At 36.0% G+C, this 22,403-nt stretch overlaps 2 protein-coding genes across 3 annotated transcripts; one reads left to right on the top strand and one right to left on the bottom strand.

The window, feature by feature from the left end:
• The first annotated feature begins 1,620 nt into the window (after positions 1-1,620).
• Positions 1,621-14,710, top strand: jak3 (Janus kinase 3 (a protein tyrosine kinase, leukocyte)). 2 transcript variants are annotated; one of them, XM_055048229.1, is made up of 24 exons: positions 1,621-1,734; positions 4,001-4,207; positions 4,316-4,433; positions 5,250-5,367; positions 5,902-6,047; positions 6,296-6,590; positions 7,189-7,311; positions 7,412-7,569; positions 7,657-7,768; positions 8,015-8,195; positions 8,480-8,604; positions 8,735-8,866; positions 8,977-9,064; positions 9,376-9,500; positions 9,661-9,799; positions 9,887-10,038; positions 10,941-11,091; positions 11,208-11,335; positions 11,430-11,619; positions 11,902-12,026; positions 12,593-12,765; positions 13,213-13,330; positions 13,416-13,529; positions 13,633-14,710. In XM_055048229.1, the coding sequence occupies exons 2-24, from the start codon at positions 4,003-4,005 to the stop codon at positions 13,735-13,737; spliced, it is 3,321 nt and encodes a 1,106-aa protein (XP_054904204.1). In that variant the 5' UTR covers positions 1,621-1,734; positions 4,001-4,002; the 3' UTR covers positions 13,738-14,710. The 2 variants fall into 2 exon arrangements, with proteins under 2 accessions (XP_054904204.1, XP_054904194.1); XM_055048219.1 differs by lacking the exon at positions 1,621-1,734 and having other exon boundaries at positions 3,933-4,207.
• A 2,147-nt stretch (positions 14,711-16,857) lies between these two features.
• On the bottom strand, positions 16,858-21,575 carry LOC129379706 (N-acetyllactosaminide beta-1,3-N-acetylglucosaminyltransferase 3-like). Its single transcript, XM_055060525.1, has 2 exons — positions 21,463-21,575; positions 16,858-19,313 (listed from the first exon to the last, which is right to left on the bottom strand). Exons 1-2 carry the CDS (start codon positions 21,480-21,482, stop codon positions 18,176-18,178), a joined length of 1,158 nt encoding a protein of 385 aa, XP_054916500.1. The 5' UTR covers positions 21,483-21,575; the 3' UTR covers positions 16,858-18,175.
• Between the last annotated feature and the right edge of the window lie 828 nt (positions 21,576-22,403).

Genomic DNA, 22,403 nt, shown 5'->3' with positions numbered 1-22,403 from the left:
TACTAACCTTTGTGGAGCAAGAAATGGGAGAGACGTTCAATGAGAAAACAACATATCTGACACCCCACATGCAATAGAGCGAACATCACACAGTGGTGTATGTTTGATACCCTAGTTATTGTTAGATTTAAAAGAAACTTTGTTTCTCTTTTTATGTGTACTCAAGTTTTCATGGTTTTTTCCCATTTTATGACTGTTCCGGTACAACAGTTTCTGTTGATGACAGCAGGAGGAAACTCTCTGTCTCGGCAAACATGAGTAGAAGTACAGACATGCAAGTCTGGGCACAAAATGCCCCAAGTGAGTTACAGCAGTACAATGGGAAAAGAGGTAAGCAAGAGGTTTGAACAAGGCCTAGCATTCATCAAGATTGTCTTTGGTCGTTGAAGTCTTGAACGCTTTTCGTATTTATCAGGTCATATTTATCCAGCATGTATTTATTGTTGATTATCTCAAACAAGGCTGACATTAACAGCAAGAAGAAGAAATCTGTCAGGAGCAAACACTTTTTCACTCAACATGCTTTCTTATCCACTGTAACATAGCATACACTCGCTTTACTTCATCAGTAAAATATATGTAGGGATGCTTGCAGTAAAATAAGATTTGAATATGAAAAATGTCTAAATGATCAAACTGCTCAGCTTCATGTTTTCCTGTCAGAACAGAAGGAATGGCCCATGTCATTGTCTTATTTTGCATTAACAGGAAACTGGTGGTTAATATGAGTTGATCAAATAACAAGGAAATCTAATATGGACATATGATTGCAGGAAAAATATGTTTCCTCATATTTTTATTACGAGGAAACAAACTCCACTAAAGGATTCCAGAAACTAATTTGCGCATAAAAAATGCAATAAGCATGAATTATACTCATAGTTCAAGCTGGATGTGAATGCAGTTCAGACCAGGTGGTTTTGGTAAAACTAGAACAGGAAGTTGCGCTGCTGAGAAGCGAAGCCACACTGGGTTGTCAGCTGGGTTTCTTTTCCTGAAATGTCAGATAAATCGATTTCTTCAAAGATGGACGTTCGCTTCCACAGAACATAAACTTCTCTCATGATCATTCCATCATCAAGAAATATTTTAAAAGAAAATATAAGAGTTCTCTTTCTGTTTCTATAATCACATAATCATGGTGTCTAATTTGCTTATTGCTGCTTTATTTGTTGTTCTATTGAGCAGCAAAAAGAGAATTTTGCTCTTTTATAATCAAGCTTTTGAATACTGCAAATTGTGAATGGAAACTGTTCATATTTGGAAGAAAGTTGACCGAAATACAATAGTTTTCATACACAGAACATTAGAATGTTTTGAAGGCTCTGAATGTTCAGATATTTTGCTGTAAATGTGTCAGGTTCTGTAGAGGCTCATTCAAAAAGAAAGGAAAGGATTCAAGAAGTTCAATTTTAGGAGAATGTGCAGCATTTTGTGGTTAAGTTGTCTAAGTACTGAACAGAATATCATTTTGTGTGAGACGGTAAAGTTTTCTTCATGTTTTGTGCCTATGAGATAAAAAAAATTAAAAAAAAACCTGACAGCGATAAAACACTGTCGACGTCTTTGGTGTGCTTGTCAAAAATCAGGAAATCAGATAGAACTTCCTGTCAACACCCTGACATGCTGACACTGACATACAGAGAGTAAGAAACGCAGAAGTTTAGAAAGGAAAGCACGAACTTACAGGAACAAACCGATGAACTGAAGAAATAAGGACATCCAATGTAAAAGGTAACAGCTTGACCAGCAACTTTAGGTTTTAATAATATGTATTATTTGGTGCTTGATGTTAGGACTATCAGGCAGTTGTTAGAAATGATGTGCTGGGTAAGGTTGACTGTTCTCAACTAATAACATTGAAAAGTTTCTGTTTTGACCTGCTGTAGCTGTGTGTGTTCAGTGAACGCTTCCCTTTAAACATTTTAATGTTTCAATATTCCCTTTACTCTGAATTCTGTGATGTACAAATGTTATTTCCTGTGTCAAATAAGTAATTTAAGAGCCAGTTCTGAAACTTGAAACAATGTGATATAAGATACCAAAGAGTTTCTGTATTTTACATACTATATTCCTCTTTATGTAGCAAAGTATGGCAATCAGTTTCACAAAAACCCAGTGGGAATTCCCAAAGGTCTTTGAACATTATTAAATGTGTGGTGAGTAATCACCTAAAAGACAGTGGGATAACAGTGTACAATACAAGCAAAGACAGCTACCATTTTGGTGTGAAGTTTCATATTGCTTCAGATTCTCAAAGTTACTCTTTTCTGTTTGCAAGACAACAGAATCAACTTTATATTCAGATTCAAACAAAGCAACTAATTGGCCCAAAATTTACAAGATTATCAGCTGATTAAGCATCTTGAGCAATAAGCCAAGCAACAGGAAGTATGAAAGCTACTAACAGACATGACTGAGAAGTCAGAGAGTCATTAAAATTAGAAATTACTGCCAACAGTGGTCTTGTTTGGCCCTAAATACAAACTTCATAAAGAATTAGAAGAACTGGATTTTCTTCCTGACGATGTCATGTGAAGAAGAAATCTGCCAAAAAGACGCTGACAATAATCCGTTACTTTCACTCCAGTTTTTTTTTTTTTCTTTGATCTAGACAAGAGCAGGTGTGTATCTTCCAAAGCATTATTGATGTGTTGATGTTGGAACTATGAGAGACATGCAGCTGCATACGTGTGATGACCTGTTGATTGCAAAACTACTTATATCCTTATTTGAAGTATTATTTAAGTAGTTGTCTGTGTGTCTTAACTGCTTTGTAATTAAAGTACAGAACTAAGAACATGTGTAATTTCTTGGAGCTGAACATGTAACGTGTACTGAGTTTATTGAGTATTCTTGACATAATCTTGTTACAAATTTTTGACACAATACAATCAATAAGGTTTGGAAAAAACATAATCGAAGCAGAAAAATACATTGCCTCTTCAACCTTATTATATCTTTAATAACAAGGCCATTAAACTGAATATTTTTAAAACTGTCCTGGCCATATGCTGTAAGCATTGCTCTATGATGACACATGTTTTAACAATAGCAACTAGGCGTTTGGTCGTTTTGAGTAAACGGGACTTTTGAGGTTTTTTAAAATGTCTTAGGGGACCAATTGATTTAAGAGATTCATTTGTCACCAAAACAAGTTATGACAGAGTGAAATGGCATATTTTGTCTCATTTAACCCTGTTTTTGGTATTCATTGCAAAACAGTTGACCAAAGTAAAACGTCAACATATCTGTCATTTAAGCACATTTGTCATCAGATTTTATTTACAATAAGACATGACTCACATACTCTGCAGGTGGACAGATATTTTGGCCCAATTTTCCTTTTTGCTACCTACTTGTCTAGTTTCACCAATAATTTCAAAGACACAAAGCAGACCACGGAAAAATGTGCCAAAAAGCTTTAAATGACTGTCAGAAAGTTCGTGAAAAAACAACAGTTTGAAAAAAATAAACTTTACTGGAAACAAAGAACAAGAAACCTAATGTGATCGTCTCAATGTCTAGCACATCACCTTACATATTAAATGGTGTTTCTTCATCCACTTTAAAGATTTTTAGTCTAGCTTTTTACATGTAATGAGGACAATGTTACATTCAAGCCTCCGTTTTATGTTTATATTAACATTTTTTTATGGAGCTGGATAGCCATTTTCGCTCACATTTAGAAAAATCACAGTTCTATTCGTCCCTAGAACAGTAACATAAGAGAAGGGGAAACATTTGCCTCAAAGTTTTTCTAATCCATAGATAGATCCATAACTTTTTGGAAGGTCAGTGCAAAGAATAACCCCACAAAGGTCTCATTTCTCATTCTTGACATTTTAGCACCACTGACTATCAAATTCTTCTTCAAATAATATTTTTGCTAATTTGTCTGAGGTTTTCTCCCCAATGGAGGAAGTGTGCATTAAAATTGGGTTCTCATATAATTCAACTGAAGCAAATATCTGAATGCAACTGTCAATTTCATTTTCAGACATGCCAATGACTTTCAGAGAGGAAGAGTCGACCCCCCTGGTGTTGAGAGACCGGGGGGGCAGCCAGAAGTCCAGTTCGAGCTTGGAAGCCGGCTTACAAGTACACATCTACTTCTTTCCTGGCACAAAGGATGCGACAGTGATTCAAATTTCATCTGGACAGATAAGTGCAGAAAATGTTTGCATCCAAGCAGGAAAGAAAAGTGGTAAGAATGAATGGATGAATAAGACTCTGAGCAGGAACTTCTTGTTGGTTTGAGGTGCTGGTTGTCCAAATAAAGTTATGTGTAATTATATAATTTTTTACTATCCAGGAATCTTACCAGTGTACCTGAGCCTTTTTGGTTTAGCCTCTGCAGATCTGTCATTTTGGTATCCGCCATCACACATGTTTGACTCAGATGAAAACTTGGTCGTTCATTTTAGAGTGAGGTAAGTTCAATATTCACAATTCAGTTTTAAAAAGCCACGTTAATACTTTTAGAACTATTTCATGTTATCTTTAGTGTTATTATTACTAAATCAGTTGAAAGGAAGACAAAATTACTAATAAATGCAAATCTTTCAAGTGAACATTTTATAAATGTGGAGTGTTTTAATGTATAAATACCTAGTTGAATTGATTACTACGAGAATGTCTTCAAAGGAATGCCTGAAAAGTCAATCAGACATCTGCAGCTGCATTTTCAGTTTCCTCATTATTTATTATTTATGCATATTTAATGCATAAATGTTGAAATGATTTACATTTAGAGTTAAAAGATATTTAGTGGTGTCTATTATTATACCTCCACATATATGTCAGAATGACATGTGGGGAAAGTAAATTAGTAGTATAGCATATAAGTGCAGCTCACCAACAACAATATGACCATCTGCAGTAATAAAGGAGAAAAAGTTACCCCACTGTGAAAATATGTCTAATTATTTAACCTTTTAGGAACTGCACTTTGCATCATTTTGTGTAAGCTTTGGACTTCTAATAACGTTTGAAATCTTCACTGAATACAAGATTGAGTTGATTTGAAATATTATTTCCTTCAAGCTTTTGTTATGGATTCTGCATTACTAAAAAAAATCCAGAATTTCAAAGAATCAAATAATCTATACTAATTAATGTGTGGTTCACATTAATTTCTGTACTTGGAAAGGGAACAACTAAATGAAAGAAATGTAATTACTTGGCTTACATTTCAAAAGTAAGGCTCTCTATGACTCAGAAATGATAATGGATCTTTTTTTCTTCAGGTTTTTCTTTGGGAACTGGTTCGGCCAAGGACCAAAAACTTCATATCGCTACAGCCTGACAAAGGACAGAATCAGCCTGGTGCTTGACTACAATGTCATAGATTACCTTTTTGCTCAGGTGAAGTACATGAACATCATGCTTATTAATATTAAAGTCAATAACTAACTTCATCGTATTTTATATCAGCGTATTAATGATGTACCATTGCAAAAGAAGGCAGGCTGGTAAAAAGTGACGTAAACACATGATCTTTCTTATAGTTTAAAAACATTCTTAGACATTTTATTGTCTCGTAAGATCTTTTAAAGGGCACATTTGCTCATTCAGTGTATATGAAATGGCTAAAGTCAGAAGTTAACATCCACAATTTCACACATCTTCAGTTCCAGTGAATAGACTGAAACAAAAAGTGTGTTTAGAGCAACTTTTCAAAGAAATACTTATTAATGCACTGACATTGATATAAAAAATTAACATAAGCTAGGGTTATGGTTAGGTTGAGCAGAATCTATTTTGTGGATCTTTGTCTTTTTCAGTGTAAAAATGTAGTAAGGAAAAACAAAAGGCTGAACATTGCATGTTTCTCAGAAAGTAAGGCACGTATGGCACATTAAAGAGTGTACCCGTTTTGTTTTTTTTTTTGGTGTTCAGTTGAGAAGTGACTTCATTGCAAGTGAAGCAGGAATCGTTCCACCTTTGAGCGCCCAGGAGGAATGCCTTGGCCTTGCTGTGCTGGACTTGTGGAGAATGGCTAAAGAACGACGCCAGTCTATAAGAGAGCTCTGCAAAACTGTCAGGTACTTACAGCTGAAAAAAGCTTTATTTTATTTTTCATAATAGATGACAAAGTGTTTGCACTAAATCTCGGTTTTTCAGTTTGAAGTTTTTGATGTGATTGTTCTTTTTATATTTGTATGCATCTAGCAAAAGAGCACTTAATAATTCATATTATGTGCTCTTTTATTTGAACCACTATAGTATTTCTCTTTAGAAATCTGCTATATTTGTTAAAGTCTCTTTCTTTACATGGATTGCCCTTCTTCAGCTATAAATCATGCCTCCCCAAGTCACATCGGCATGAAATCCAGAAACGCAACCGCCTGGACCGCTTTCGAATCAGGAGCACCCTGAAGCGTTTCCTGAAAAAGCTTGGCAAATGCTCAGTGGACGAGTACAGCCTGAAGCTCAAATACCTGATTGAACTGGCTGGCATCGAGCCGTCTCTCGGGAGTGAGACCTTCCGTATCAATCGCTCTTCCTCCCACTCAGAAGCAACTTTCGCCTTTCTGAGAGTCAGTGGGGAGACAGGAATTCAAACTGCTCAACTTGATGGTGCCCTGGTAAGAGCAAAGAGTTTGTACACAAAGAAAGGTTATTCAGATGGGTTCAACATTTAGATCAACAAATTATAATTTCAGTTAATTGGTCATATTTCTCAGTGTATGAAAACTATATTTTTTTAAACATTGGTGCAGTGCCAGTGCCAAATAGGACCTTTGGGTTAAGTGAGATTTCAGAATTACAGGTGACGATATTTAGATTTCAAGGGGATCCTCCGTTTTGAGAATTTTGCAGTTCTCACTTGAATGACAAACAAAGTCTAAGAGTTTCAACAAGTCATGCAGTTTAAAACATTAGCAATAACGGAGTCAACCCTATAAAATAAGCCAGCCCATACAAGCCAGCCCAGAGGACAAAACCTTGAGGTGGCCCAAAGTAGGTTAATACAGTGTCCAAAGACTTTAAGCCAAATATTGCAAAAGTTTCCAATTGTAAGATTGGAAACAATAGGACATCAATTTAAGTATGTAGACATCTTCATATGGTTGCCATTTTGTTCCAGGGTTTAATTGTTCCATCTTTTTGGTCAAATGTTGCTTTGTTACCCTTGGTTGAGAAAGAGTTTTTGTTATAAAATAAGCCCATCTGCTTTTTTAGGAATGGCAGACCTTCTGTGATTTCCATGAAATTGTAGACATCAGCATTAAGAGAATCTTAAATGAGATGGTCCCACAAGACAGTAGGATGGTAACAATAACTCGGAAGGATGACAGATGCTTGGTAAATACTTCTTTTCAAAAACTTTTCTTAATTTATATTTTATATAAAAGTTTTGCTTCTGTATTCTTACACTGTTTGATTTGCTCATTTGCCATTTTAGGAAGCTAGTTTCCAGAGTCGCAAAGAGGCACTTTCGTTTATGTCGCTGATTGACGGCTATTTCAGACTAATCACGGACTCAAGCCATTTCTTCTGTCAAGACATCGCTCCACCAAGCCTTCTAGAGGGACTCAAAAACTATTGTCATGGCCCTATCACGTGAGTCCCTTTAAACATTTGTTTAATTTGACTATTATTTTGACGTGAACATGTTTAAGATATCTCTTTTACATTTTGTGAAATCAGATCAGAGTTCGCAGTCAACAAGCTGAAAAAGTCAGGATGTACAGGCGGTACCTTCATTTTACGGCAGAGTCCAAAGAACTACAACAACTTCTTCCTCACGGTTTGTGTTCAGGTAAAGACATCAGGCGAAAAGAATTATACACTCATGAATTTTCAGATGGCTTATGCAGCTCTTTTGTTCATTTTAATAACCTGACATCAAAAAGAGAACGTCTTTGGATTTATATACTGTTGAAAGATCCTTTGAAAAGTATTAAAGGAGTCACAATTTAGGATTTAGGATTTTTTATATATACTACTTCTTTATCTATAACCTATTGTAAATTGTGAATTAAATCTATTTATTCTTTTTCTGCAGACCCCTCTTGGACTTGATTATAAGGACTGTCTCATTATTAAAAATGAGAACTACAGTCTTCCTGGTCTCACAAAGTCATTTTCCAGCTTGAGAGAACTCACCAACTATTACCAACACAACAAGCTGCTGTTGGCCGAAATACCCGTCAAGTTAAATCGCTGCTGTCCGCCTCGACCCAAAGGTACAAAGTTATGTGAGTTCAGGGACACTTAGGTAAATGTAAAGCTTGAAAGACAAAATGACAGCTGAGGTGCTGCCTCATCAAATGGTTCAATTGAAATGTCTGCTGTTATTCGACACAGTATTATGGATAAATAGGCTATTTTTTGAATTAGTTGAATACATTTCACAATATCCGTTTTATCATATAAGCTCAAGATTGTTTTGTAATAATGATTAGATCTAAAGTTACAGCCAATGTATGTGTTCAAGTGGAAGTGAACAAATCTATTTCCGACTCTGCAGAACTCACAAATCTCATAATTGTACGAAACAGCAGCTTGTTTGAAGCTCAAGGTTCTCCAACTTCTGAAAGAAACAAGTTCAGTCACATTCAGATCCACATGATCAAATTTGGAGACCTGAACTGGGTAAGTATTGAGATATGGGACCAAAGGTAACATAGCACAACATTTATCTTTGGGCTGTATGATTTTTATTTTTGTTCTCACTTAAGTCTCTCACAGCAATTAGTGCAATGACTTTAGTATTTCATGTCAGGGTGACAGTCTTGGACAGGGCACCTTCACCCGAATCTTTAAAGGCTACAAAACCGAGATCCATGACGGAGAAAAACACATGACTGAAGTCATCTTAAAGGTGCTTGATTCTGCTTACAAGAACTGTTGGGAGGTGGGTTTTTCTGAAGTAAAGCAGAATATGTGAGTCATTAAAAATTCAGCAAATTCAAGTTCCCTTTTTTTGTATGTTTTGTGTAACATTACTATATTTTTTTTCCTCAGTCACTCTTCGAAGCTGCCAGTTTGATGAGCCAAATTTCTTACAAACACCTCCTCCATGTATATGGAGTCAGTGTACATGAATCGCAAAGTAAGTTCAAACCAACTAGATTGTTTCAACCCTTTTTATTACTATTATAATAGTAAAATGAAGTGTTTTAACTTATCCAAACAGCATGTGAGATAAAAACAGCATCAAATTTTAGTGAAAGAGTTTAATTTTCTAAAATTTAATTGATGTTTTTAGTAAAAATCCATTGCGTTTGCAGCTATATTTTACACGTCCAGTGATAATTTAGTCACCCTCAGTCCTCATATGACCCTCCTCAGTTCTTGTACTTGTGAGTGAGAATTTGTATTTGAAGCCCAGCTGTAGAAACAGATCTTGCTGTGCCGTTACAGACATCATGGTTCAGGAGTTTGTCAAGTATGGAGCCCTTGACCTGTACTTGAAAAGAGGAACATCTGTCTCAGTGAGCTGGAAACTCAGTATAGCCAAACAGCTTGCATGTGCACTCAACTTTCTGGTAAGAAAGACATTTCACAAAGAGGAAAATAGAGTCTGCAGAAAGTCAGGTTAAATTTGTTTATGTGAAAGCTTTAAAGGTTTTGGAAATAGCTCGCAAAACACAATAGAATAAAACGTAAAATATTTGTGCTTAAGATAAAATTGCAATTCCATTACAGGAAGAGCAAAACATTGTTCACGGAAATATCTGTGCTAAAAACCTGCTGCTGGCAAGAGAAGGTGACCCCTCACTGGGCAGCTCTCCCTTCATCAAACTGAGTGACCCGGGCATCAGTGTGGCCATGATGGGGAATGATGGTAACATTAAAAAATATATATATATTTCACATCATGTCTTGAACTAATAAAAAGATCAGAGTTAATTAGTGAAATTTCTTTTTTCAGTTATTCTGGACAGGATTCCCTGGGTGGCTCCTGAGGTGCTTGATGCCCCAGATAACCTGACGCTCGAGTGCGATAAGTGGAGCTTTGGTGCCACTGTGTGGGAAATCTTCAACGACGGAAACTCCCCACTGAGAGGCTGGAACTTAGATCAGGTATCGTCATTCATGTAAAGCAGAGGCTGTGCAGCGTCACAAGTCACTACTTATTCAGTTGAGACTGAGTGGGAACACTTTTTAATGTTCCCTAATAATGTGTGCAGATAATCAGATTTGCTTTATTATAAATGTAAATTTGATTTAATCATGTGCAAAAGACTAAATGTGTTTGGAGGACAGAAAACTATAAGTTTTTTTTTTATATTCTTATTTTGTATTTTTGTGAATCAAGTCTTCTCAAATTGTTCTTGTTAGGTGGATTCATATCTTTGTACAGAAAACAATAGAACCAACTGTAATCTGAAGGGGAATTATATCAATATACTGAGAACTTTTAGCTGGCATTTCTCTTTTAAAAAAATTTGAGCACAAGATTTATTTTAAACTGTTTGCATAACACTAATTCATGTATCTAGGAGCATTTGCTTTTAAATGCTTTTATGTGTTTTAATGGTACTTAAACTTTAAAAGGTTAGGACAAAATAAAGCAATAATATTTTTAATTGCTCACTAATCTTTTGTATAAGTTTTATTGCATTTAAGTCTAAAAAATTATATTTCATTTCCAATTTTGGCTCCAAACAATCTAAAAAATATAAGACTTGAAACGAATAATTGCATGTATTCATCCATACTGCTTCACATGTATATTTCTGTTTGTTCTTGCATTGGTAAATATGTTGAAAGCACTAAACTATTGTAATAGTGCTCTAATAGTCTAATAATGTCAGCCACTGAAAGCACTTTCACAATAGAGCCTTATTTGGCCTTATTTGCCCACGAGGGGAACACGTTCATGCACAGATCGATCAGTGGGCGGCTTTGGGTTATATGTCGGACCAGCAACTTTCCAATTGTCGAGCACTTCTAAAACGTGCTTGTTTGTGTTTTTGCTGCAGAAGAGGAATTTTTATGAGAACATGCATCAGCTGCCTCCTTCCCAGTGGACAGAGTTAGCAGATCTGATCGCTCAGTGCATGGACTATGACGCCGCCTTCAGACCATCGTGTCGCAGTATCATCCGTCAGCTCAACAGTCTCATCACATCAGGTAGTAACTTACTCTGAAATCAAACATTTTTGCTAACCAGCACCACCTGTGGGAAGCAGTGCTAGTCCCAGTCAGGCCAGCTGACAGCTTTGCCTTATTTATATGTTTTGTGACAGACTATGTAATACTTCACGCTACTGAACCGGTGACACAGAGCCCCATGTCCAAAGCTCTGAACCTTGTTCCACATGATCAAACGCTGTTTGAGGAAAGACACTTATGCTACATCTCCCCACTGGGAAAAGTAAGTTTGAAACAACAAATTATCTGCTAAATCTTGCATCATATTTGACTTTTGCAGAATGGTCATTCCCAGAATCATCTGGTTATATCTGCAGGGAAACTTTGGGTGTGTTGAGCTTTGTCGCTACGACCCTTTGGGTGATAACACTGGTGAGCTTGTGGCTGTGAAAAAGCTCCAGCCTAACAAAGGCTCAAATCTTGAGGATTTCCAGAAGGAGGTTAAAATGCTCAGTGTTTTACATTGTGACTACATCGTCAAGTACAGAGGAGTCTGCTACAGCATGGGTAAAAATGACATACACACTTATGGACTGGAACAAAACAGAAACAGAAAAAAGCCTTGAAATAATTCTTAAGAGAATAAAATTTAAAATATAAAATTGTTGCTGAATAATCAAATCCTATGTTATTTATTAGATTATGTCTAATTAATTATTATTTATGTTTAATTAATATTATCTCAGGAAAACTTGCTTTTAGAGACATTTGAAACTTACCATGGTATAGATGCACATATGACATCATGCTGGGCTACCCTGGTTTACTGAATTGCTTGATTGTTTACAGGTCGCCTTAGCATGAGCTTAGTGATGGAGTATCTGCCTTATGGCAGCCTTAATGGCTATGTGTGGACTAACCGTCATAACATCACCACCAGGCGAATGCTGCTTTTTTCTTTTCAGATTTGTAAGGTAACGTTCACAGACATCAGCCTTTTCCAAACACATAAAAAATGAACGGGGTTTATATTTGATCAACAAAAATGTAAATCTTTACTATCACAAAGTATGGCTCATAGTGGTTGAAGTATGTGTGAAATATACCGACGTGATTTGAATTTTTATGTCCATTGCAAATATGCAGTGACATGCAAATCAAAAATCTCTAGTCTAACAGCAACATCACATGCAAATTCTGACTGAGCCAGCTGATATGTTGGTCAGCTTGTTCTCTCAAATCAGTGCTACTTTAGTTCAGATCTTAACATCAAGTAGGAAAAACATTGAAATTTTTTCAGTTTTAAATTTAGTAAAAATGTTGAGGAAGCCCTTCTGTTTCCTCCAAACCTGTAATGCAGCAAATCCCTAGGATAACAATTTTGATAGGCCTTTTTGACTAGTAGTCCAACCAAACATGCAATAACAAAAAACTCTGAGGTAATAATCCTGTCTGACTGAAAAAAGCTCACTAATTGCAGGTTTGAACATTTCTTTTCTGCCTCACATTCTTCTGTGCTCACCTGTTTTAACTTTTGTAGGGAATGGAGTACTTGCAGACGCAGCGTTACGTCCACAGAGACCTTGCAGCGAGAAATATTCTTGTTGCCAATGAGTCGCTGGTGAAAATAGCTGATTTTGGCCTGACGAAGGTACTTCCCTTTGATAAGGAGTATTACCGTCTCTCACAGCCTGGACAGAGCCCCCTCTTCTGGTATGATTTCTCCTGTTTGAAATATACACGAGTCAACAAAGTATAACTACCAGCATTTTTTAACCAAAAGAATTTAAACATCACTTATAATATGTAAAGCACCTACTATCTAGATCAATATATGAAAACATTTCCCTCTTTCTGTTGTACTGCCTGATGTGATCTTGGCTTATAGGTCACATTTAAATCACAAATTTAAGATCAAGTTAGAAAAAAAAAGTGGATTTGAGTGGACCTACTCCTCTTCATGGACATGTATGCACTTGGGTATCATTAGAGCTATTCTGTTTGATAGTGAGAAGTGACATGACGACCACACTTTATAGCTGACATGATTCTTGCAAAAGTTTCAACCAAAAATTTTGTGATCAAAGTTCTTGAACTGAAATGTAAAATAAAAGTCTATATGACTCTTCTGATAAAACCTCGTTGCTCCATGTTTTGCAGGTTAGCTCCAGAGTGCCTTAATGAAAATAAATTTTCCCACAAATCAGATGTCTGGAGTTTCGGGATCGTTCTCCATGAGCTCTTCTCTTACTGTGACAACAGCATCAATCCCAAAAGAGTAAGAGAATGGGACGTTGTTACGTTCAGGAATGTCGGGTGTCCAATGTTTATTTTTAAATTACAATAATATTTTTTCTGCTCAGCTTTGTTTGCAGGAGATTGGTCAAAATGTCCAAGGTACATCTCTTTCAATGCATCTGGCAAACATGCTGGCGAGCAACTGGAGGTTGCCAGCTCCTCCCAGCTGCCCTCTGCAGGTATGTTTGCTCTGTCTCGGTATTGTGCACCACCTGAATAAAAAAAAAACATCTTTACAAATATAATTTGTTACATCTAATCGTTTTCCCATATTAATCCCAGGTCTACAGTTTGATGAACGATTGCTGGACGTATGACTTTGACAAGCGTCCAACTTTCTCTGACCTGTCAAAAAGGGTTGAAAATATGATCCAGGATGACAGATAAAACACAAAAGGCTAAGAAAGAGGCCTTGCTGAACCACGCAGACATTAACAGCAGCAGTATTGAATTATACATTTTATTTATTGTCTTCCTAAGCAGTATTTTCTTTATTTTTATTCTGTCCTGTATTTGGAAGCATGTGGATACTTGGTAATGAGTAATGGGATTGTATACATTAGTTTCAGTGAAAGCAGCAAAAGTTACTGTACAGCTTTTTAATTCTCACATTATATTTCTGGAATTATTTTATTTTTTATCCTTTTAACATACAAAGGAGTCAAACAGAACGTTTGCATTTAACATAAGACCAAACAAAAACTTTCATTGTATAGATATGGATTTAATTTCAGTATAAGTGCTTTGTTAAATAATAATTATTTTTAATCTCTGCAGATACTTTGTAGTTATAGCATTTGACAACCACTGACAGTTTGGCTTAAAATATATGTATGTGTGGAGTTTCTCAAAAGTTCCATTAGTGTCACTGAATATTCTCTGGCATTTAATTGTAAATGGTTAACTTCAAAGTAAGTAAAATCCCCTCTCAGCGATGCAGTTTAATTAAATTTATATATATATTAGATATATATATATTATCAATCTCATTGTTTACAGAGAAAAATTGTTCAAATTCATCTCGGTGTATCAGAGATTTGATTGCAGGTGAAATAGCTTTCAGGTTTTATTAATATTTAATATTATTGCTTTATACAAATATATAATTTAGAATAATAAGGATTTTGATTTATGCTTGTGTTTGAACAGATTTGTTGCGTAAATATTGTCCTCTTGATTCTTTACTTCTTTCATAAAAACAAATTTGAACAAACCTTCTTCTGATATACATTTTGTCTTGAAATTTAATTAAAGATAAGTTTGCTGCAAACTTTTGCCTCTGTCTGTTTGCTGGTAATGCATGATGTTTCTTTACTTGCCTCCACTGTCACAAACTTCATTTGTATAACAGTGTTTCTGTAGGATCCTACTGGGTTGGACAGGCAGCCTGTTGATTAGTTTTAGCATTGCTGCTGCCACCTAGTGACTTACCTAGTGACATCACTATTTAAAAAAAAATAAGAGTAGTTTTAGATAACATAATTAAATAAAACAAAACAATTAATTGAATTTTAGATAGCTTTCTGTCAATCATCTGGAGATTTGCTATAACATAAAATTGTCATTATATGGACAATATGATGAACTCAGCTTTCAAACACTGGGACATTAAGAGTTTTTCCATTGCAGTGGAGTTTGCTACACTATAAGCTTAAACAGTGTATAAAATCCTCAGGCAATATTCACGATCCCAGTTTTCTCTGTATTTAGTCTCATAGTTAGGATCATCTGTTACTCCTGCTCTTGATTTACTGATTCACAAAGCCTAAATTATTCATTGTTTTTACACACTGAATGTCTGCTACCAGGTCTCAAACCTTACAGGTGTCATGCTGTGATTGCATGATCTGTTTTGCCAACTTTGCTCTTTTTTGATTAACATTAACCACGTTATGTTTAGACGACACATGACATGTAGCATAGAATGACAGGAATGCACCAATAAACTGTATGTCATTCTTTTGCCATGACAAGTGAAATAAACTGCAGTTATTTAACAAAAAATGGTTTGTTTATTATCCTTCTAATTTTTAGCCTCTGAAAAAATGACATTTAATTTTCTTCTAAATTACTTGCATTTGGAAAAAACATATCGTTTCTGCTCAGGTTTTACTTTCTCCCCCTTACATTTCATCTCTAAGTTTGAACCTTAATCACTTCATCTATTCAGACAAAGTTTCTGGTTAAAATCAATACTACATTATGTTTTTTTTTTAAAAACTGACTTACCTTTATCTCTCACAACCTTCTTACAGCTAAAAGTGGTTCCTTCTTTATCACTTCTTACTGTTAAATAGCCTTGCATTTTCTGTTTTGAAACCACAATCCAACAAAAGCCACTTAGACCCTTCAGTAATCTTCTTATACTTCAGTCTACGGTTATATCATAATCGCAATTATGTTCCACAAAATCTTTATGCAACCAAATACCAGTTAGAGCTTATGAGTCAAAGTTCAAAACCAAACTTTTTGTGAAGATGAGAAAAGAAGAGGAACAAAATCCTCTTAATTCTTGTACCCTTCCTGATGGCCACAAAGACAGGAAAAAAATTAGCTTTTTTGTGCAAACCTAAGGAATGAGACCTAATTTAGAATTATTTCTTAAACACACACATGAACACAAAAGGAACTTCTAAGTCAAAGTTATTTAAACAATCTTAAAACTCTGCCTTAAGGTTAACTGATTGTAATTTGAGGCTTCCCTCAACCATTCCAGGAGTCAGAAATTTGACTGACAATACAGTTATCTGTCTTTGTCCCACTATTTTCATGATAATGTACTTTGCTTCTCCTTATGATGACATTGTGAACTTTGATATCTACGGTGTACTCTCCTCCTTGTGGAAACTCGATGAACTTACAGTTGGAGTCGATTTCAATGAAGTCTGGCTTTGGCCATAAAGAGGATTTATTTGAACAACCCCTCACAAGGAGAACATTGACATCAACCAGTGTGAGTTTCAAAGCAGTTATTTACATTGAATTCTTTCCTCAATCCAGTCAATTACAGAGAGCTACAGAGTGCATTTTATCCTCCGAAAAGGATTTTAAATCATAAAAAAAGTGCTTTTCCTAACTTGGTAAAACATAATTCTCATGCCCACTTGAATCATGTTTCAAGTGGGCATACTTTAATTAGATTTTAAGTTTAAGTCTAGTTTAAACTTAAAACACCTCTCTTTAAAGATTAAAAAATTAAAAATTTGTAAAGGAACTTCTAGATTCAAGATCTTTCAACATTCAAACCAAAGATATACAGAGGTGTAAAAAATAATAATCCACTTTGGTTGAGAAACATTTTTTGTACAACACTGAATTAACTGATAGTTTTAAATAATGTAAAATAAAAATGTAGGTATTGCAGTAATGAAAATGATCTAGTTGTAATTTCATATTAAAATCGATTGTAACATTTCCTCTTGAACATGTTAATTATCTGTGAAACAAAACCACTGTGGAAAAAAAGAAAATCTAATCTGTGTGGAACAGATCAGTCTTGAGACTCTGGCAAATAGCAAAATTCTTTTATTTCTGTCGTTTGCAAACGGAGAACACACAGCAACCAAAGCACAACAGCTGTACCTACAATGAGTTCTGACTTGGAGCTGCAAGCTCTCACAATATATAGGAGTCTTTATGCAACATGGTCTCTCCCTCGGCTCAGTCAATTCCAGTTGAACAGGTTTACTGCACAGTTATGTAGCCACAAGGTGGACAGGATACAACCTCTTCCTTACTGAAAGGTCAGTTTATTTAGATGATAAACATCTTCTTGTTCAAAATATGGGAGTTTCCAAAAATCAGGATGCTAATGGAACAACTTTCCATACCAAAAACATTGTCAGACCTTCTAGGTACTCTCAGCTTGTGAGATCCAGTGGAGAAATTTGTTAGACCTCAGGGCTTATTCCATCTTACTGTTTACCTAAACTATCTTTTGTTATCTGTTAATAAACTTTGGCGCTTTGCTTTGGTACTTGTGGTGAGACATTAGTCCACTCATCAGTGGACTTCTGGGCCGACGTGTAAAACAGTGTTAAAAATGACAAAATGTCCTACTGAATTATCTTTAGGTCCCTAAAGATAATCGTCCTGGAATCTTTAGGCCATGGAGAAGATCCAGGACACGCTGGAGAGACTCTCAGGTGGCCTGGGAACGCCTTGGATTCCCCCGGAAGAGCTGGAACATGTGACTGTGGAGAGGGAAGTCTGGGCCTCCCTTCTTAATTAATCAATTAATTAATGGATGGATGGAAAATAACAAACTCTATTCAGCAGCAAGCTAACCTATTGCTGCCAGGCACGTCACCCTCACATGTAATTAGGAAGAGGTTAAATAGCTCCATTCAATAAACCGATTGTAGGTCAGCCACATTGTCTGTTCGCACAAACTTATCCTCATTTGTCCACATTTTAACAAAAGTTTGTATTACTTTCACAATATGACTGACCGTAAAAATTAGCCATATTTTCATGTTTGAAAATCACTGTTTCAAACATGAAAATAAATAGAAAAGAAAAACCATGTAAATATTTAGACAAGTCATGCCTAGCATTCGCTTCCCTGGTTTTCTTTCTTTAGCTTAAAATAGAGATTGTCTTTCTTCTTATAAACCTGCAACCTACACAGTCATATACAATAAATAAATTAGAATTTGAGTTCAATGAATCCACCTTTGAATGATTAAAATAACCCTTTTAAAATAACCTTCAAGCTTCTGAAAAGAGCCCAAATGATTAAAAAAAAACCCACCCAGCCGTTTTATGGCATCTTGAAGTTACAGTCCATTTATCCAACAGACTGGAATCCTTATTTTTGTTTCTTTCAGGGGTTACATTTCAAATGTGGATTATGAACTTCTTTCCACATCAAATACAGATCAGCTGGTAGAAATCTGTGTACTAATAGAAGGTCTCTCAAATAGCAAGGTTGAAGATGGTCTGCTCCTTTAGATGGCATATTTAGCCCTAATGTTTTCACACCGATGTGAGAAGAAGGTGAAAGTCCTGCTTTGGCGAGACACATCCCCATGTAAGCATCATCAATGGGGTGGATGGGTATGGACTGCGACATCTTGTATATCACCAAAGCCGTGTAGCTGGACAGAAGGTATCCCCCTCCTCCACAGTAAGGTAGGTATGTGTTTGACTCCTGCACCTGGACTGGAATGAAATATTTGCTTTCCTTCCATCTGACGACCTTTTCGTTCAGAAACAAGTAGCCAGTGAAAAGGTGCTTGCTTCCATCATTGTCAGGGAGGTGTTGGAGATATTCTATCATGTTGTCAGTGTGGGCAAACACATCGTCGTCGCTGTTAAGCAGGAAGCGAGCATTTGGACAGTTTCTCTCCATCCACCCATAAAATAGCATTTGTTTCAGTGTGAGGTTGTGAAACGTGTCATCAAAATCCCACTGGAGGATGTCATTGAAGTCCTCTTGTTCTGCTTCCAGTAATTTGTTTAGCTTTTTCTTCTCGTAACCCGAACCTGATGTTCCTAGGATGAATATCCGTCGAATCCACACACCATTATGGAGCCTCTCTCTGGCCCAGGTTTTACGCAGCACTTCCCGACGGTCATAATTCAAAGGAGAGCTTTTGATGACGAGCAGAAGGAAGACTTCTTTGGACCCGTTATCTCCCCCACACTTGTCTAGCAGGTCTAGCAGCAGGGGAAAAGTGCGGCAGTGGCGGTAGTACAAGAAATTTTTTATAGTATCGGGAAGAGAGCTGAAGTCTTTCATGTCAGCTACCAACATGTTTGCTTCACATTTTGGAACAAAAAATTCATGTGTGTATGGTTTGATGACAGTTTCTGATTGATTGTCATCATGAAAGGCATCACTCAGTGTGCGGCTGGAGAAATTGTGGTTTGTAAGGTCAGGTCTGTACTGACAGAAGTAAATGATCATGCAAATAGCTCCCAGCACAAAGACAGCCGCAATGTTTCCTTTTCTAAAAATCCTGTAAGAAAAAAGCAAAAGAAAATAACACAAAATATATTAATTGTTAATAAAACTAAAAACTTCATGCATTTATTTCAATGTAAAACTTCTTAAATCCGTTTCATTTGTTTTCTGAAGTACTAAGGTTGAACTTGACTGGAGATTTGAGCATCAACTGGTCAGTGCAAATAACTAAAAAAAAAACTTATTTTCATGAGTAAAATTAAAGGATTAGACATAGTTTTTCTTATCTCCATAATTTTGTCCTTCATTGATATTAATTTTTGTAACAATGTCTAATAGCCTTCATAAACCTCTACACCATCAAGTTCGCCTGTAATCCAGCACTACAATTGCTAACTTGTTGAAGTTAGCAATTCAACCTCAAGTTGAACTGCTAACATCCGGTTAGCAGTTCAAGAAAGCTACTTATTTTATGTGGTAAGATGACTGCAGATTTTTAACTGCTAACTTCAGGTTAGCAGTTCAAGTCTGTACTGATTGTCTTTTTTTGCAACTTCCATGCGACTCAAGCTGGAGTCTGAATCCCAAGTCAACGTCTCTTTTCGAAACTGAAGAAGATTTTTGCAAAGACTTCCTCTTTTGCAGAAGGCTCTATATTTTATTGTTTTCTTGATAGACTTTCCTATAAAACTAGTCCAATTTAATATTAGAAAGATGCATAAAATATTTTACTTTTAACAACACCATAACCCCTGACTTTTCACTACTGGTGACGGGATGGTGTATCAGGATCTTCCTTGGACTGTTTATATATGTAGCCGGGGCATTATGTCCATTATGCACTCTTCCATTTGCCCATATAAGGAAGACGCTGTGTTTTAGTGCAGCTGATTTATTACGGAGACAGGTAATTGGCATTTACATTTAAAAGCGGGTAGATCGCTGAGAGGGTGAGAGTCCAGGCTGATTCCTCTGCAGGTATGGTTAACATGAAGCGTGCCCTGGGTTGAGAATTATTTCTGATGGCTCCATTTTATTGTTGCAGGAAACCTCCTCTTGGAGAGGACATACAGAGCTCTGCTAGCTTTTAGCGAAGGTAAAGGCAGTTCATTATTACTTGGTTATTTAAAATATCTGTTTACTTCTATTCTCTGTTGTGTGCAGGTTGGCCTGCTACTGTTTCAGTTTTAGTTTGTTTTGGTTATTTACTGATTAAATTCTTTATTCTTTTGGGAGTTTTTATTGTTCAGCCCTCCAGGCTCGCTTTTAGATGGTAACCTGTGCTGTCCCTGGTCCCAAGCTGTTTTATGTAGATCGAGGAGACTAGTGGAAGGGGAGTTTTTTTTTGTGTTATTCACCGGGAGTTTTTCTTTTGTTGAGTAAGTGTGTCTTTCAGCTACATTTTAGGTGTATTCAGTTACATTTGTTTTTTTTTTTTTTTATTATTTCTCCCCCAAGCAGTCTGATGTTATTTAATCAGAGTAACTGGTCATCAGCGGTAAGGTTTCCAGGGCCAGCATAGATTTAGGATTTTAAAGTGGTTGATATTGTACAATAAAATGAATTGACTATTTATGCTTAGTATTATTGTGAGTAAATAAACTGTGGTTAATTTGCATCAGTGCCTCTGATCATTTTCTTTACAAACTTATGTGTGATCTGGTAAAAAGACAACACCAGAGGATTTAAGGTTCTTCACACATAACTAAGGCCGTAACCGAGGTCACATATATATATATACTTTTCTGACAAGTTGTTCTTTGTAGCTACTTCTAAGTAAAGATCTCGCCATAATCCAGGCAATTTGGCGTACACCGAGGTTCTGTTCTAGAGCCTCTACCGCTTTTGTTGCATTTGCTCTGCATTGGGCAAGAGCTGTCATCCTTATTATTGCGACACACCTTATTTAATTGCGCACCTCATATATCATCCGCGTGAAAAATCTAAAATCCAGTTTGTTAAAGCGCTAAGACTCTATTGTACTCTTAAAAGTAAATGGTGGACAGTTTTCTTCAATTAAATGAAGACAAAACTGAAATTGTTACCTTTGAAGCAAACAAAAGGAAACATAACCTTGTGAGAGCGAGTCTCTCTCCCTCTTTGGAATTGAGATGAGTGTACTCAGTCTCTTAAAAGCCAGTTAAAAGTATGAAATCTGTTTTTATGTATTTATTTTCCTTAATGAGTACAGAAATAAGTCTTACCTCATAACAGCAATTAACATATTTGATGAGGCCACCTGGCTTACATGGGAAGCTTACGGGTTTCCGCTAGGCTCTCAGATCTCGTAGAGCGTTCGGTACACAGCACACTTCCCTGCAGCTTGCGGAAAGGGGCTGGGACAGACCACTGTAAGTCTCAGACCTTATATGGAAATGGGACTATTGCGTTCCGGAAATGAAGGGGGCGCTAGTGACACCATTTCTTGTACTAGCCGTGTTTTAATAATTATAATAATAATAACGCATTTTATTTGAGAACGCCTGTCAAAACACCCAAAAACACTTTTAACATTTAAAATTAATTACAAATTAAACAGTAAGGAAATGACATACCACGTGTTACGTCACGTGGTATGTCTGTCACGTGGTAATTCCCTTTTTCATTTTTAAATCTTTATTAAATCTTTGTTTTCGGATGTGAAAATTATATTAGTAACACACAATTTAAAATAAGCAATAATAAGGAATCATTATGGAGATGTATGTATCTATCCTATCTATCCCAAACAAAAGTCAGAAAACATAAATTAACATTTTAGAGACAAATGTACACTAAGAACACATTTATCAATCCATCAATTATTTTACTCTCAGGTTATCCGTGCAGTGGGTGGTGAGAGCTGCTGCAGGGACCCTGGACAGATCGCCAGTCCATCGCAGAAAACAGATATACTTGCTGGTGTTGAAATTCAAATAATAGATTTTGATGTTGTGAATGGTACTCTTAAAATAAATAAGTTAAAATCTAAAATAAAATATTTTAGATTTTAAAATATTTATTTTATTAAGGACTAGATGCCTTATTTATTAAGGACTAGATGGAAAAGAGGTTTGGTCAACAATTTTGGGCAACCTGGTCCGTCCATTCACAGTGCACTTTTGTTCTGTTTATTTGGCAAATATTTTTCCTATTATTCACAATG

Source organism: Poeciliopsis prolifica, unplaced genomic scaffold, assembly GCF_027474105.1.
Source record: "Poeciliopsis prolifica strain line A6 unplaced genomic scaffold, Auburn_PproV2 SCAFFOLD002, whole genome shotgun sequence".
Classification (NCBI taxonomy): domain Eukaryota; kingdom Metazoa; phylum Chordata; class Actinopteri; order Cyprinodontiformes; family Poeciliidae; genus Poeciliopsis; species Poeciliopsis prolifica.
This window is presented reverse-complemented; position numbering and strand designations above follow the sequence as displayed.

Excerpts from the sequence above, each read along its gene's own strand:
- jak3 (XM_055048219.1), top strand. The coding sequence starts at position 3,976 with ATGCAACTGTCAATTTCATTTTCAGACATGCCAATGACTTTCAGAGAG. Across the intron at positions 6,048-6,295 it reads GAGCTCTGCAAAACTGTCAG|CTATAAATCATGCCTCCCCA; the intron begins GTACTTACAGCT and ends GCCCTTCTTCAG. Across the intron at positions 12,027-12,592 it reads TTTCTTTTCAGATTTGTAAG|GGAATGGAGTACTTGCAGAC; the intron begins GTAACGTTCACA and ends TAACTTTTGTAG.
- LOC129379706 (XM_055060525.1), bottom strand. The coding sequence starts at position 21,482 with ATGTTAATTGCTGTTATGAG. Across the intron at positions 19,314-21,462 it reads ATGTTAATTGCTGTTATGAG|GATTTTTAGAAAAGGAAACA; the intron begins GTAAGACTTATT and ends TTTTTCTTACAG.